This window comes from Typopeltis vanoorti, chromosome 22 (assembly GCF_054136105.1).
Source record: "Typopeltis vanoorti isolate ZY-2024b chromosome 22, IOZ_Tvanoo_1.0, whole genome shotgun sequence".
NCBI lineage: Eukaryota > Metazoa > Arthropoda > Arachnida > Uropygi > Thelyphonidae > Typopeltis > Typopeltis vanoorti.
In genome coordinates this window covers 39,543,231-39,559,014 of record NC_143570.1, presented here as the reverse complement: position 1 = coordinate 39,559,014, position 15,784 = coordinate 39,543,231, and the positions used below count along the sequence as shown (strand labels likewise).

The 15,784-nt window shown below is 36.6% G+C and overlaps 1 protein-coding gene across 2 annotated transcripts in view; it reads right to left on the bottom strand.

Moving 5' to 3' along the window:
* The window catches only part of LOC150094342 (uncharacterized), a 484,937-nt gene that overhangs the window by 448,723 nt on the left and 20,430 nt on the right, over window positions 1–15,784 (bottom strand). For both annotated transcript variants that reach the window (XM_090412362.1, XM_090412363.1), the window contains exon 2: window positions 1,823–2,005. In XM_090412362.1, the coding sequence (XP_090268488.1) occupies window positions 1,823–2,005 (183 nt within the window). The remainder of the gene's footprint in view (window positions 1–1,822; window positions 2,006–15,784) is intronic.

Genomic DNA, 15,784 nt, shown 5'->3' with positions numbered 1-15,784 from the left:
CTTTCCTCTTTATTTTAAAGCGCTTGCTTAATCAAGGCTACTACTCCATTACCTCCCACCTGATTTATTCTCCTGAATGTGATTATACAGTGTAACTGCTTCCTTTTGAAATTTCAGATTATGCCAATAAGTAATTAAGTAAACATTATATATCTGTAATCATTAATCTATTCAGAAGTATTATTAAAAGTATAAGTTCAAAGATGCAAAATTTTCATATTAATCTGAATACCTTTCCAAAAAATAATACAATACAGTTTACAAATAGTTTGTTTTTCAAAACTAACTCTTCTACTAGTCTCAGGGGCTCACATTAGTGAGTATGGGCATGGCAAACCTGAGATACCCAAGCTAGACCTGATCTTACTTCGTACAATATACACTTGGTATATCATATCTGGAGACTGGTCTTCTACTCTTCTTTCCCTCTACTCTCTCTTACTTCTTCCCCCCCCCAGTGCTATTAGAGCAATTCGAGGGCGAGGGGGTGACTCTTTCCTCTCAAACTGTAGTTTCCACTATCTACTAAAAAAAGGCAAGTTTAGTTGTCTTAAGGTGGCAGCCCACCACTAGGATACCTATCATCATGCTAGTCATTTGACATAGGGAAACACATATTACTTTCAAGTCTCAACGAAATCCAAACCGGACATAAAACATGGAAGATGACCACAAACTGGAAAAGGTTAAGAAACTTTGAAAAAAGAAAAATGTGGTGAAATATGCTACATGGAACATTAGAAGCATATCACATAAAGATGAAGAATTAGATACAATTTTAAATGACGAAAATATAGAAATTGCAGTTCTTACAGAAACAAAAAAGAAACTTAAAGGAACAAAAGAAACAGCTAACTACAATATCATATATAGTGGAGTGGACAAACAAATACATGCAAAAGCTGGTGTAATGATTTGGATCCATAAATCAATTAAAGCAAAATAACTCATTATACATACTGGAATGAAAGAATATTAGAAGTGTGATTAAAATTAAATAAAGAAAATTTAACAGCTGTTAGAGTGTATGTCCTAGAAGAAGGAAAAGAAGAAGAAAATGATTACTTTTACAAAGAGTTACAAGGAATATATGAAAAATTAAATAAAACAGACGATATAATTATAGCCAGAGATCTTAATGCCACAATAGGGATGAAAAAAATTAACAATAATATACAAAAATTTGGAGAACCAATAGTAAACAAAAATGGAAAGTGACTCATTGATTATACAATATATAATAATTAAAAAATATGAATACATTTTACAAACATAAAGATATACATAAATATACGTGGTGTGCAAGAGGACAAAAATCAATAATAGACTACTTTATAGCAAATGAAAAAGCAGCAAATTCCTAGATGTTAAAGTTAGAAGAGGGGCTAGAAATTGAGATGACCTTCCAAATAAAATGTCAAAACAACATGGAGAATCTATGGGCAAAAGGAATAGAGTTAGAACATACTAAATAAGTTATTTGTTAGTTATTTTTGATTTTTATAGTGCAAAGACATCAAAGATCATACTGTGCCAGGACACAGGTTACAGAAGTAGATATGGTAAATGGTTAGTACACAAACATCCGTGCTCCTGGCAGGATTCGAAACCACAGCCTCTTGGTCAACTAGGACAGCTACTAACAGAATAACACAAGATAGAACAATCTAGATAGATCTCTGAATAACCTCTTATATTCTAGGTAGAAGAGAAGTAACTGAGTAAAAAAAAATATATGAAGATTAAAAAAGGTATTGTTTTATTAATGTTGGAAAATAAATCACTACAAAATGAGTTGTCAAAAATATTATTAATAATTTACCATCATAAAGCATTGGCATTCTGTTTCTATAATAGACCAGTGCTGGTAATTTATTTAATCCAAAGTCAACTGATAAACTTTCATCAGTAACTTTTACAAATGCAATGCCATTCTGATCAGCTTCATCATCAATTTCTTCTAGATCGTGTAATACACTATCAGATTCTTCACAATCTTGTTTGTCTGCAAATATATAATAAAATAAGTGAGCATACACATTAAATTAATATATATATATATTAAAATAATATAAATTAGTTGGTAATATTAAACAAATATATAAAATAAAAATTTAAAAAAAAAATGAATACATATGAATACAAATACAGAGAGCTGCAAGTTAAAGAATTTCAAAATGAGCATGGATTAACCGGCCCATTTTGAAAAATTGTGTGGAAGGGGAGATACACGTGCATTTGGGAATTGATTATATTAATTAAGGTTGCCACCCTGTCTAAAGCAGAGGTCTTAAACTTAAATTGCTTATGATTCAGAGAAATCTGCAAGTAGCATCACAAATAGCATTCATCATTATCTGTTAATGTAATAGGACAGAGACAAGTAACTTAGATATTTATAAAGTAAATTTTTGCTCAAATCTTATGCAAACAGCTAAGCAAATCAATGAATTATTTGTGTTTTTCTAATTAATGTAATGATTTGTAATAGAGATAAATCTGCAAGTCCAAACTTCCAGAAGTGATAGTCATTCTTAAATGTAAACCAGTCATAGTTGCATAGGTTATCTTCTACATTTGCAGCAAACAGGTGGCCCTCCCAAATGAATCTTATGAATCTATAAAGTCTGAAATAATAATAATAATGTTAACTTCATGACACAATAAAGAGTTCTATTAATCCTTAAGTTGCCATAGATAATTAGCAAAACACAGAAATAAGAGAACGATTAGATACAAAAAACATCATACAAGAAATAGAAGAATATCAGCAAAATTGGCTACACTACATAGAAAGGATGAATAGCAATAGGATTCCCAATATAAATATAAACTTACAGGAAGAGACTACGGACGTCCAAGACAAAGATGGAAAGACCAACTTCATCTGCAGAGCAGGAACAGGACATAAAAAAAGCCTATACCTGAATTGCCCAAACAATGATAATGATGAGATAATTAGCAGTTTTCAATTCAGTCTTCAAATGACTTGAAGCTATTTAAAAATGAGAAGAACCCTTTAGTTTCTGTTGTGTCTTTTTTATGATACAAAATTAGCCTTTAAGCAGATTCCTTTCTCTCAGGCTTAATGAATGGATGATCCAATGACTTGAAAGCCTTCCAAAATATCAACAGCATTAGGACAGAATAATATTCTTTCACTAACATCTTTGTAACCCCAAAAAGAATTATGACAACCTTATGCTGTTTAATCTATAGTCATTTAATGCACATAGTGTTAGTCTCTTCTCATGTTTTAGTTTTTCCTTCTTCAATATACCATTTACCACTTTCCTAGCTTGAGCTTAATATTCCTCATGAAACCACTTTTTCATCTACAATTCCAATTTGATTTCCTTATTTACACATTTTAGTTCATCTCTTTTTCTCTTTCATATCACTTTTCATATAATTTGGCAGTGCTACTAACTAATATTTTTTTACTAGGTCTCATGCACTTCTGATCTCTTTTTATTCAAATTCTTATAATTCCACATAGCAACCTTATAATGTTACATGGATTCCTTGCTTCTTGATACTGCCACATACCTATTTATTATTATTATTCAGGCCTCCATGGAGTCAAGAAACTCATCGTGGAAGGCCCTTCCTAGGAAACACAAAGTCTATCAAACCACTCCTTGAACTTATTGACCATTCTTGATCTCACCACTCTATCAAGCAATGCATTCCACAGTTCAACAACCCTCCACGTGAAGAAACCACTCTTCACCCTCTTGCTCACAGCTTCCTTTCGTAACTTCCAGGGATGGCCCCTTGCTCTTTCACCCTGTTCCACCAAGTGAAAGAACTCCCCAGTGTCAACCCTGTAACTGCCTCTCAACAGTTTAAGTCTCGATCATATCACCTCTCCTTCTTCTATCCACCAAACTCTGCAGTCCACATTTCCTCAGCCAATTCTCGTAACTAACATTGTACAGTCCTGAAACCATCTTTGTTATCTGTCTTTGTACCATTTCCACAGTTAATTTATCCCCTTCAAATTCTGGGGACCAAATTTGAGAACAATAGTCTAAGTGTGGTCTGATCAGGGTCTTATGCAACGGAATGATAGCTTTTATCTCTGCAAGGTTACCTTCACCACCTTTGCAATATGCTCCCTGAACTTCAGTTTTCTATCAAACATTACCCACCAGATCTCGTCACCCCTACTTCCTCCAGTACAGCTCCTCCAACTGAGTATGCAGCCTCCCAACGATGTATTCCAAACTTCAAGACTTTACATTTTGCTGCATTAAACCGACATCCCCATTCATTTGCCCATCAGTCCAGTTTATTCAAATCCTTTTGTAGGACTGAAACATCTGCACTATTACTAATAACCCTTTCCAACCCTTCATCATCTGCAAACAGCTGAATATCCCCTTGCAATCCATTGACAATGTCACTGATATAAAAGTTAAACAATACAGGTTCCAGTACTGAGTCCTGTAGAACCCCACTTGTAACCTTCTGCCTCCTTGATATTGCCCCACCATACACAACTCTCCGATACCTATCAGACAGCCAATCCTGAACCCAGTTGACTAACCCGACATCTAAACCCATGTGCTGCAACTTAAGTATCAGTTTATTATTATTATTATTTGTCACCTCCAGGGAGTCCAAAGACTCATCAAGGGAGGGCATCTACTCTACACTCTGTCCCCACTACTTCACAATTCACCAACTGACTGCAACTACACCATCGCCGACCACCACCACTGGTATTTCCACAGACAATCACAAACATCCATGCCCACGGTATGATCTATTGTACTGATGTTCTTTCTGAAACCAGCTTGTTTAGAGGGTTGTACTGAATCAAGTGTTGTTTCTAATCTCTTGGTTATAATTCTAGTGAAAAGCTTAAGAAATGTGGGATAACAAAATAATAGGTCCTGTAGTTTTCTACTTTTAATTTACTTCCTTTTTGATGTAGTAAAATAATGTTTGCATTATTCCATATTTGGGGTATTTCTCCTTTTTTCTGATACATCTATTGAAGAGGATTTTCAATTCTTCTTTTAGAATATCCCCACCTTCTTTAATCATCTCTATTATCAACACGTTCATTGCCAACCACACGATATCGCGTGATACGAGTTCTCACCGATCGGCCGATCTCGCGTTATCGTCGCTAACTAAATAAAAAAATTTAAAAAATTTGGCCACCACACGAAATTCCAATTTTCAGCTTGGCAATGAAAGTGTTAAATGATCCTACTCAGCAGCTCTATTCTTTTTCATTTGTTTTAATGCTTTTTCAATTTCAAAGATTTCTAATGGAAGTATATCAGAGATATTGTCATAATTATTTTTTCTGTTGATTCTGAAATTTTCTTTCTTCACTTTTATTCATGAAGAAATTTTTTGCTTCTTCTGTGATTTCTAGTTTGCTAAATAATTTTCTTCCATTTTGGTCTTCAAGAGCTATAATATTCTTTCTTCCAAATGAAAGATTATTTTTTAGAATTCGGAGGTTTCCATTTTCATCTATGGTTTTTTGTATCATAATCATCCTCTCTTTTCTTAATATCTTCTTTTATATTTATCCTTATTGCCTAATTTCTTACCATTATTTCAATAGTTCCTCTTTTCCCTTCTGCAATCAAATGTTTTCTCTTTTTAATAAGGTTTATTGTTTTTTCTGATAGTTTTATGAGGTTCTGCAGAAACCTAGTGTTCTGCAAGAGATCATGATTAAAAAAATAAATAAATGAACATTGTGTGTTCATATATATATATATATATATATACATAATAAACAAAGACAATTTTAAGGATTCCTCAAGTCACGACTCATTTCAAGGTTCCGCTAATGTAAAAAAAATTGAGTGTGTTAGATATTCCCTCTTCCATCACTGTACCTTGATTAGAAAGCTTTTTTACTTGGTTATAAATGAAATTAAAAACACCAAGAAACTATATTCTTGTTCGACCTTTATCCAAGTGTTAGCAAACTAAGTTTATGCATTTCTTCACAACTAGGCCACTTATGTATGGGACCAATGACTTCACATTAATTACTTTAGCATCCCATAATGCAAAGCACACACACATGCAAACTTTCTTTACAAATACCTAGATAAAGGATTGAACAAGAATATAATTTCTTGACATTTTTAATATAACTGTATCCTGTCTTTATCTAATTTTTCTACTTCTAGGCAATGATTATGCAAGCTAGGGAGTCAGAGACTTAAGGAGGGAAAGTTACGTAATTGATATATATATATATATATATATATATATATATATATATATTGTTCGTAAACGTCAATAAAATGAAGGAGCGAGTGCTGTATGGGGATTCGCTATTAAGAGGCGTAATAATTGAGAATTTAACGAAGTCGTACCAGCCGGCTGCGAACATAAAGGACGTCAGCGAATCTATTCGACTGCAAAAACAGAGGGTGAAAGAGATGATAATCGTGGCAGGAACGAATGATTTGAAAGAGGACAAAATGGAAATGATAGAGGATGTGAGGGAGTTGTTTGAGGTAGCAAAAGAGAAGAGTGAGAGAGTTAGGATGGTGAGTATCTTACCGCGGTATGACAGCGAAGTGCTTAGAAGGAGGGCCAAAATTGCCAACGACTTTATGTGTGGGTTATGCATGGAGAGTGGTGTGGAATTTGTGGATGTGTGAAATGAGTTCGATGGGCGAAAGGACTTATATAAGATGGATGGGTTACATTTGAATGGAGTTGGTGTACGGAGACTTGAAAGAGTGTTGATGAATGATGTGGAAGTGGATGTACAGACTCAGGGAAACTAGATTTATTAAGAGGGGGGAGTAGATATGCAGACTTTAGGGGGGGCAGTTAAGTGTATGAATGAGTATATTATGCCCGGGCGAGTACAACGGACAACAAATCAGAATGGGATAGTTAGTATAAGGCATCAAAGTAGGGATGGGACAAATGGGCTTCTGCGATTCATGTACACTAATGCCAGGAGTATTAGGAACAAGAAGGAAGAGTTTTTGGCCATGGTTGGCACTTCCAGGCCACAGGTTGTCGGTATTAGTGAAACATGGCTGACAGAAGATGATAAAGCTAGTGGGATTGAATGCGACGGGTATAGCGTGTTCAGGAGTGACAGGGTGAATAAAAAGGGGGGAGGAGTGTTATTGATGATAGCCGATGAGCTTCAGCCAAGGAGTATAGAAGTTGAACTGCAGGATGGGGAAAAAAGCACATTTGAGGCTGTTTGGTGTGAGATAGAATCTAGCAGAAAAAAATATACAATTGGGTGCTGCTATAGGCCGGGTGATGGAGTGGACAGTGGGGATAGTATGCATAAGCAAATAGAAGAAATGAGTGGAAGGAGGGTAATTATTATGGGTGATTTCAATTATGGTAACATTGACTGGAAAGAGGAGAGGGCAAATGGGAGGAAGGAATTGGATTTTATGCAGTTATTAAGGGACAACTATCTACGGCAACATGTATTGGAAAATACCAGGGGGCAAAGAGTGCTGGACCTAGTAATTGCAACTGAGAATGTAGCTGTAACGAACATGACCATGTTGCCACCAATTGGTGAGAGTGACCATAAGGTCATGACTTGGGAGGTGGCTAAAGGAGTCGAATTTACAATTAAGACAGGGTACATGTGGAATTACCGGGCTGCTAAGTATGACAAGCTTAGGTGTGTGCTTGGCTCAATGCCATGGCATGTAAATCTGCAAGGGCTGGATGTTGATAGTGCATGGGAGGTGGTTAAGAACTGTTTGCAGGAGGCAATGGTTGACTGTATACCAAGAGTCCGAATAATAAATCAGGTAGGGGTTAAATGGATGAATAACACTATTAAGCTTGAGCTGCAAAAAAAGAAACAATTGTGGAGGGAATTTAAGGAGAAGGGTGATCATCAGGTGCATGAACAGTATAAAGCTCAAGCCAGGATGGTAACAAGGGTGGTAAGAAAAGCAAAAGCAGATTAGGAAAGGAAATTGGCCATGCAGGCTAAAGAGAATCCCAAACAGTTTTTTCAATATGTTGCAAGTAAAAGGAAAAATGCTCATGGTAGAATGATCTTAAAAAATGCTGAGGGTAGGGAGGTAACCGAATCAGTCGATGTTGTGGAATTACTGAGCGAGCACTTTGCAAGAGTATATCATCCAGGTGGTGAATTTGCGGAAATGGAAGAACCAACAGCTTATACTGGAATTGTGATGAATGAAGTAGAGGTAACTAGTCTATTACAGAACCTCAATGTCAATACATCTGTGGGATTGGATGGTATACCAGCTCGTGTCGTACGTGAAGCGGCCAAAGAATTGTCAGTGCCCTTGACCATTTTGTTTAATTTGAGCCTCAGGACTGGGTCAGTCCCAAGGGGGTGGAAAGAGGGGAAAATAGTTCCACTGCACAAAGGTGGTTCCAAGGCTGCTGTTGAAAATTACCGGCCAATCAGCATAACAGGAATCATTATCAAGGTCTTAGAGAAAATAGTCAAGAGGAAAATACAAGATTGGATAGAAGAAAATGGGATACTGTATCGGGGACAGCATGGTTTTGTGAAGGGTAGGTCATGCCTCAGTAACTTGCTCACGTATTATAACACAGTGACGGCTGAACTGGATAAGGGTAATGGGTTTACAGTGATTCTACTGGACCTTGCTAAGGCCTTTGACTGGATACCACATGGAATTCTAATCAGTAAATTGCAGCATATGGGAATGGACATAGGGTTGGTGAGATGGATAGGAGGGTGGTTGACGGAGAGATATCAGAGAGTGGTTTACTCAGGAGTAGAGTCCATAAGACGGCCTGTGACTAGTGGTGTACCACAAGGATCTGTTCTTGGACCACTGCTGTTTAATTTGTTCATAAATGATATAGGAAAGGATCTGAGAGGAACAGTTCAATTGTTTGCGGATGATGCGAAGTTGGGTAGGGCAATAGTGAATGCAGATGACGTCAAAATTTTGCAGGATGATTTGGATAGATTGGAGGTCTGGGCTAGGGATAATGGATGTCAATTTAATGTGGCAAAATGTAAGGTTATGCATTTTGGTGTGAAAAGATTGGAGGCAGTTTACTGCATTGGTGGAACCGTGCTCCAGGAAATTGATGAGGCACAAGATTTAGGAGTGTTGGTGGATAAGGAATTGAAATTTAGGGGACACATTGCAAAAGTGGCCAAATCAGCTCATCAAATCACTTGGTTGCTGAAGAATACATTGACAAGCAGAGACAAGCAGGTTATTGTTCCTCTGTATCGAGCCTTGATAAGACCTCATCTCGACTACTGTGCCCAGATTTGGTCACCTAGGTTTCTTCTTGATGTGGAGGAGGTGGAGAGGATCCACAGGCGAGTGACCAAGATAATAGCAGGTCTGTGGAATGAACCGTATGAGAACAGGTTGAGGATTTGTGGGTTGCAAAAATTGGTTGATAGGCGGAGGAGGGGAGATATGATTGAGACATTCAAATTACTGAAGGGTTTCTATAAAATTAATTCAGAAGATATTTTTGAGAACAGGGCTGGTTGTGGGAGGACTAGGGGACATCCATGGAAACTGGGCAAAAGTGTGGTTAGTAAAGGTGTTAGAGCTGGGTTCTTTACTTTTAGAGTAGTGAATGAGTGGAATGCGCTCCCTGAGTCTGTGGTGGATGCTGTGACAGTGAATGAGTTTAAGGCGAGGTATGATAGATACTGTATGAATGTCGAATAGTTGTGATGAAAATGATTTGGGGCCTCCCTCGATGAGTCTAATGACTCCCCGGAGTTGCCCATAATAATAATAAGAATAATATATATATATATATGACTCTTAATATATTTACGTATTCCCCCATCCCTTTTTTTTTGAGACAGATTAACATTTCGAATACAGCTGAAAACATTTATCTATAGAACTTAACAGAACTTCCAAAACTCTTATACATTATTACTGTGATACTAAGATAAATGGAATAGGAAGAGAAGAACAAAACTTCCAAATCATTTGCTACTTCCAAACTGGAATATGCAAAACAGCCCATCTATGCAAAATTTTACAACGCAGCGCCCTCAATAATTGTGAACGCAATAGCTAGAACCCACAACCCTTTCTATTGTGTTCCTACTTCCCAATGAACAAAACCTATTTAGAATACATTAAAATCAACCACCAAAACTGAAATCATGTGGTACCCTGTCATATGCCTTTGCAAAATCCTGATTCTTCTGCTGAATATCCTAGGAGGCATATACTAAAGCTCTTGCTTTAGTATATGCCTTTCCTTCATCAACTGCTCTTGTCACTTTATTATAAAAGGCAATCATATTACTAAAGCAAGAGTTCCCGTTAACAAATCCATGTTGATTCTTACAGATAACATTACCCTCATCTGCCCAACGCTGCATATGGTACCTCACTAATTTCTCCACGACCTTAACAACTACTACTGACACACACAAACTGGCCTATAATTAGACACAATGGCACTATGTTTCCTTCCTTCCATTCCCTGGGTACCTTTCCTGTAGACAGACTTTCATTGAAAAGCCAGTAAATGGAGCTGTCAGTTCTTGAGCACATTCTCTCAAAACTTGTGCTGAAATACCATCCAGTCCCACAGTTTTAATGACATCCAGAGTACTCCATATTTGGAATACCTTCTCCTCCTGCACTTCTAAACCTCGAACCTGCCCTATCCCTCTAGTATTAAATTTTACTCCTCCAGGATGAAATACTTCAATAAAGTGCTCATTGAGCAACTCCATTATGTCCTCTGCATCAGTCACTCTATTCCCATTTTTATCCCACAATGTCATTCTTCCACAATCATTTCTCCTCCTACTGGCCACATAGCTAAAAAATTCCCTAGGATTTTCTTTGAATCTTAATGCCAATCTCTTCTCATATTCTAGTTTCGCCTTTCTCACTATACTAGTCACTCTTCTGGCCTGAGTCTTATATTCTTCATGCATCTGCTCTCCACCCCTCTCCTTATATCTCTTCCATAATCTCTTTTATATCTGCAGTTCCTGTTTGATATTGTTTGTCATCCACTTAGACCAAATTGAGTTGGAATACAGCTGACTATTGCTGTTAACAAATATTCCTTCACAATTTCCCAAGCACTAATGATATCCTTGCCTTCCAATTCTGCCCTCCATGGAACTGCCCCAAGTTGATATCTAAGACTATTATAATCACCCACTTTATAATTCCACACACATTCTCTTTTCTTTGATACTCCTGCATGCCTATTCATCTTCCAAGTCAAAACCATATGGTCGCTCTCTCCAACTGGGGGAGAGATATCATATGAGTTATTACCAGCTCTTCTGATGCTATGACCAAATCCAAAACTGTTGATCCTCTTGTTCCCTCTATTATATGTTGTGTAAGACATTTGTTCCTCAAGAATTCTAGAAATTCCATTCCCTTATTACTACATGCATTTTCTTCTTCCCTCCTTACACTGCTGTAGTCAAAATCTCCTATAACAATCATTCTTCTTGCACTTACCAAGCTCAACTGCCTAAACATCTCCTGCTCTCCACCCTCTGTGCTCCTTGGTTTTTAGCAACATCCCACTAAATATCCTGTCTTGTCTACCTCTACCTCAACACCATATGCTTTCAAAACCATTAGTGTCACTGTCTTCCAAAGCTCCACTCTTAGAGGAAATAAGTCATCTCCCAGGTCAAGGCTACATGGTCACTCATCAACTGAGGAAAAAGTTGACATCTCAGTCACAATCAGATTCTCTGGTGTTATGACCAAATCCAAAACTCTTAATTCTGTTCTTTCCACCATGTGCTTATCTAAGCTATTTGTACATCAGAAATTCACTTTCCTTATAATTATATGCTACTGCTACTTCTCTCTTTATATTATCATAGTTAAATCCCAATAATTTTTTTCTCATTCTCATTTTACACTTGCTAGTTTGGCATAAAATTTTCCCACTCATGACTTTCTCAAACGCCATTTCTATCCCCTTCCAATTCTCTACAATGAAAGTGCACAACTCATCACTTTTTTTTTAATACTCCCACCCATGAAAAGTTATAACCCAATAGTACCATGGGGGGAAACTATATTTCTATTATTTTATTGTGTGTGCGCACACATGCATGCATGTTTTTTTTTTTTCAATAATCTGAAACATAGAACTTTTTCATGCCATTTCAGGCCTCCAATACATGAAGTGGCAGACTCTTGCTGGGTGATGAAATTCATTTCCCTTCTAAAGACATCCAAAAACCACCTTGTCCACAGTAGGATTCAAACCTGCAGCTCATTGCTAGAAGAGTAGATATGGTAATCAGTTGGCAAAATGAGCAAGCAGTGTTATTTATCATAAGTAATGCTCATTTATCCTGCATATCTGCCAAAATGTACTTAAGAAGCAGCAATTTATTACTTCTAAGAAACTTTCTGTTCAATTAGATAAGGTTTGTGTTTGTCAACGAACATCAAACTATTAGCAGAAGCAATTAAACACTGTTGTTAGAGATTGGAATTTATCTTAACGACAACATTCGGAAATATTTGAATCCTGCTTCTAATAATGCAACTTGTCAGCTCCAGGAACAAAAATTTCTACAACCATCTCTAGGATTTAATTTCTCTACTGTTTTTTAAAACAGAAATGAAATCCCAGCTTCATATTTTTAGACAAAGAATACAATTTGTTACTGTCATTGTTGTGATGCAGAGGACATTTTTAGAAGAAAGAATGACGTTTATGAGGCAAAAGATTGATACTTGTTTGCAAACTCTTCCAAAACAATCTTAAATGCAATTTTCTGGATAATCATCATCATCAATTTCCTCATATGTATCCTCAAAGGGTCTTCAGGCTACTATGACAGCACTACATAGTTTACATAGTCTCCTATCAACAATTTCCCTCCAAATTATTCTCTTACTTGTCGGCCCTTCAATACTGTTGTATCTAACATTTCATTCTTCTAAGTGGCACTTCTAACTGAATCAATTCACCTAGATTCAGCTTTATTCTATTTTTTTATAAATGGAAACTATGATAGCTCAACTCCAATCATCTGAAATTTAAACTTCTGACCAGGCCTCAAAATTATGTAGTGTATCCATTGTAAAACTTTTATACCTCCATATTTAAACATTTCTGGTCAAATATCATCTACACCAGTGGCCTTGATGACATTTTCATCAAAAACTTGATGAAAATGTCTGAAAGTTTTTGATGACATTTTCTACCTCGAGAACTGATATACTCTTGAAAATTTTCTAATAAGGTTCTGTCACTGCTTGTTTTATTTAACAATCTTTCAAAGGAATTACTCCAGACATCTAGGATATTCTTATCTTCAGCTTTTGATGTCACTGTTATCATAATATAATAGTTTATAACAATAATAACGGTAATAATACTTATTATTATAACAACCACTATAGAGGAAAAGATGGTGTCACTCAGTGAGTGAGCAACATAACTACCATACTGAACCTTAAACTCCTGCATGCTCCTAATATTCACACCTCATTCTGACAATGCATCCAACTCACCCATTTACTCTTCTGCACCACAATTTTATACAACTTCTAGGGATGGCTTGTTCACTCTTTGTTCTTCTCACCTTCCACATTCTATGGATAATTCCTTCTGTATTAATCTGGTAAAATTCTTTGCTAGCTTAAACTTCTTTAGTATATCACTTCTTTTCTGCACCAAACTCTGCAATTTATATTCCCTCAACCACTCTCCATAAATAACATTCCTGAGTCCTGATATTAGCTTAGTTACTCTTCTCTGGACCCTTTCTAGAGTTTCCACATCATAATGGAAACCAGGTTACCAAATTTCAGTATAACAGTCTGAGTGGTCTGACATGCTATATACAGTAATATACAACCATCTCCTTATCTCTATTGTGATGTGTTCCTTATTATAACAGCAATGTGCTGTATAACTTTACAACACTTGCAATGTGTTCCGTGAACTTCACACCACTATCAACCATCACACATAGATCTTCATTATCATCGACTTCCTGCAACACTGTTCCGTCAACACAGGATGCAGCTTTATACTTCACTCTAACTACTAATTTTAATAATAAGTGCAACAGCTCTTACACTGATTAATGTCAGAACTATGATCCCACACATTCAAGCTAAAAGTCAAATCTTCCTGAAGAGAGTTAACATCAATCATAACTCTCTCCAACTTTGTATCACCAGCAAAGCAACTGAAGATCCCTATGTCCATCCATGTGACATAACATTAACAAATGCATTAAAGAGTAAGGCCCAAGGGCAGATTCCTGCAGCACCACTGTTTACCAGTTACCTTTCTTTTCTGGGTACCTCACCATACTCAACTATAATATGGTGGGGTACTATAGGTGGTATCATTCAGAGTCATTCTCCAATCCATATCGAAAATACGTCCGGGCTGATATAAGTGTAAAGTGCATGGACTATCATTGGAATATTTGTAGTAATTTAAAAGTTCATTCCTGATGGATATGTAAAACAAATTTACAAAACACTGATATTTTTGTTATGAAACAGCAGGGAAATAATGGAACATTTATGTCAAAAAAAATCTGATCTTTCCAAAAAGATTTTGCATTAGGTCAGAAGCGCCGAGTGGAGCTTCTGACCTAATGTCCAATCCTCACCTTCATGTGGTGCACCCTATTAGGTATCTACTGGGTACAGAACAAACGAGGATGGGCTGGCAAATTTCTATTCTATCTGCACACTATCTGTGCTCTTATTCTTCATCTATATGGAGAATTGAGTATGAATATAATGACCGGCAAGCATGTATTTACTTTCTAAAAACTGAAGTATCCCATATGGTTGACCATGAAAGAGGAGATGAAGAAAGGCAGTATGATTGTAATTTTCTATTTCTAATGTACAGAACCCAAATATAAATCATATGATATAGTTTACAACAGAATAAAGTGTATCCTAGAATGAATGGCACTGATCTTACCAAGAAAATGTTTGAATATAGATAGAGAGCCTATGCTAAGCACAAAAATATTTGATATTCTATGCTACCTCATGATACCTGGTACAAAATTTTTATAATTATTATTAACATCTGACCTCCGTGGAGTCAAATACTCATAATGGGAGGTACAAACCATTGCACACAATGCTCATCCAATTGTGCCTTAAACTGATTCAATGTGTCTACATTCACAACACACTCAGACAATGCATTCCACTCACCAACCACACTCCATGCAAAAGAATCTGCTCTTCTGTTTGCACACTCCTTATACAGTTTCCTGCGATGGCCTCTTGTTCTATCCCCCCCATCATTCCATTCTATGAAAAATCTCTTCCATATCAATGTGATAACCCCTGACTAGCTTATATGTCTCAATCATATCCCACCTCTTCCTCCTATTCACAAGGCTTTACAATTTACGTTCTCTTAATCTGTCCTCATACCCCACTTCCCAAAGACCACTGACTATGTTTGTGAATCTTCTCTGGATCAATATATCCTAATCACCATTAAAACCCAGACCAAATATGTGCACAATAATCCATATAAGCTCTGATCAAGGACTTATACAATGGCATCAGAACCTCTTTATTTCTGCATGTCAGGGTCCTCTACGTCATTGCCATTAGCCAATGTGACATCTTCACAATTTTTGCAATGTGGCCCCCTGAATTTCAGGTTCCTTGTCCACCACCACTTCCAGATCTCTCATTTCCTCTACTTCCTTTAAAGTTTCCCCACCAAGTGTACTTTGCATCACATTTTTGCTTATCAAATCAAAGTCTTACATCTTGTAACAATGGACAGGTAAGTGGAACTT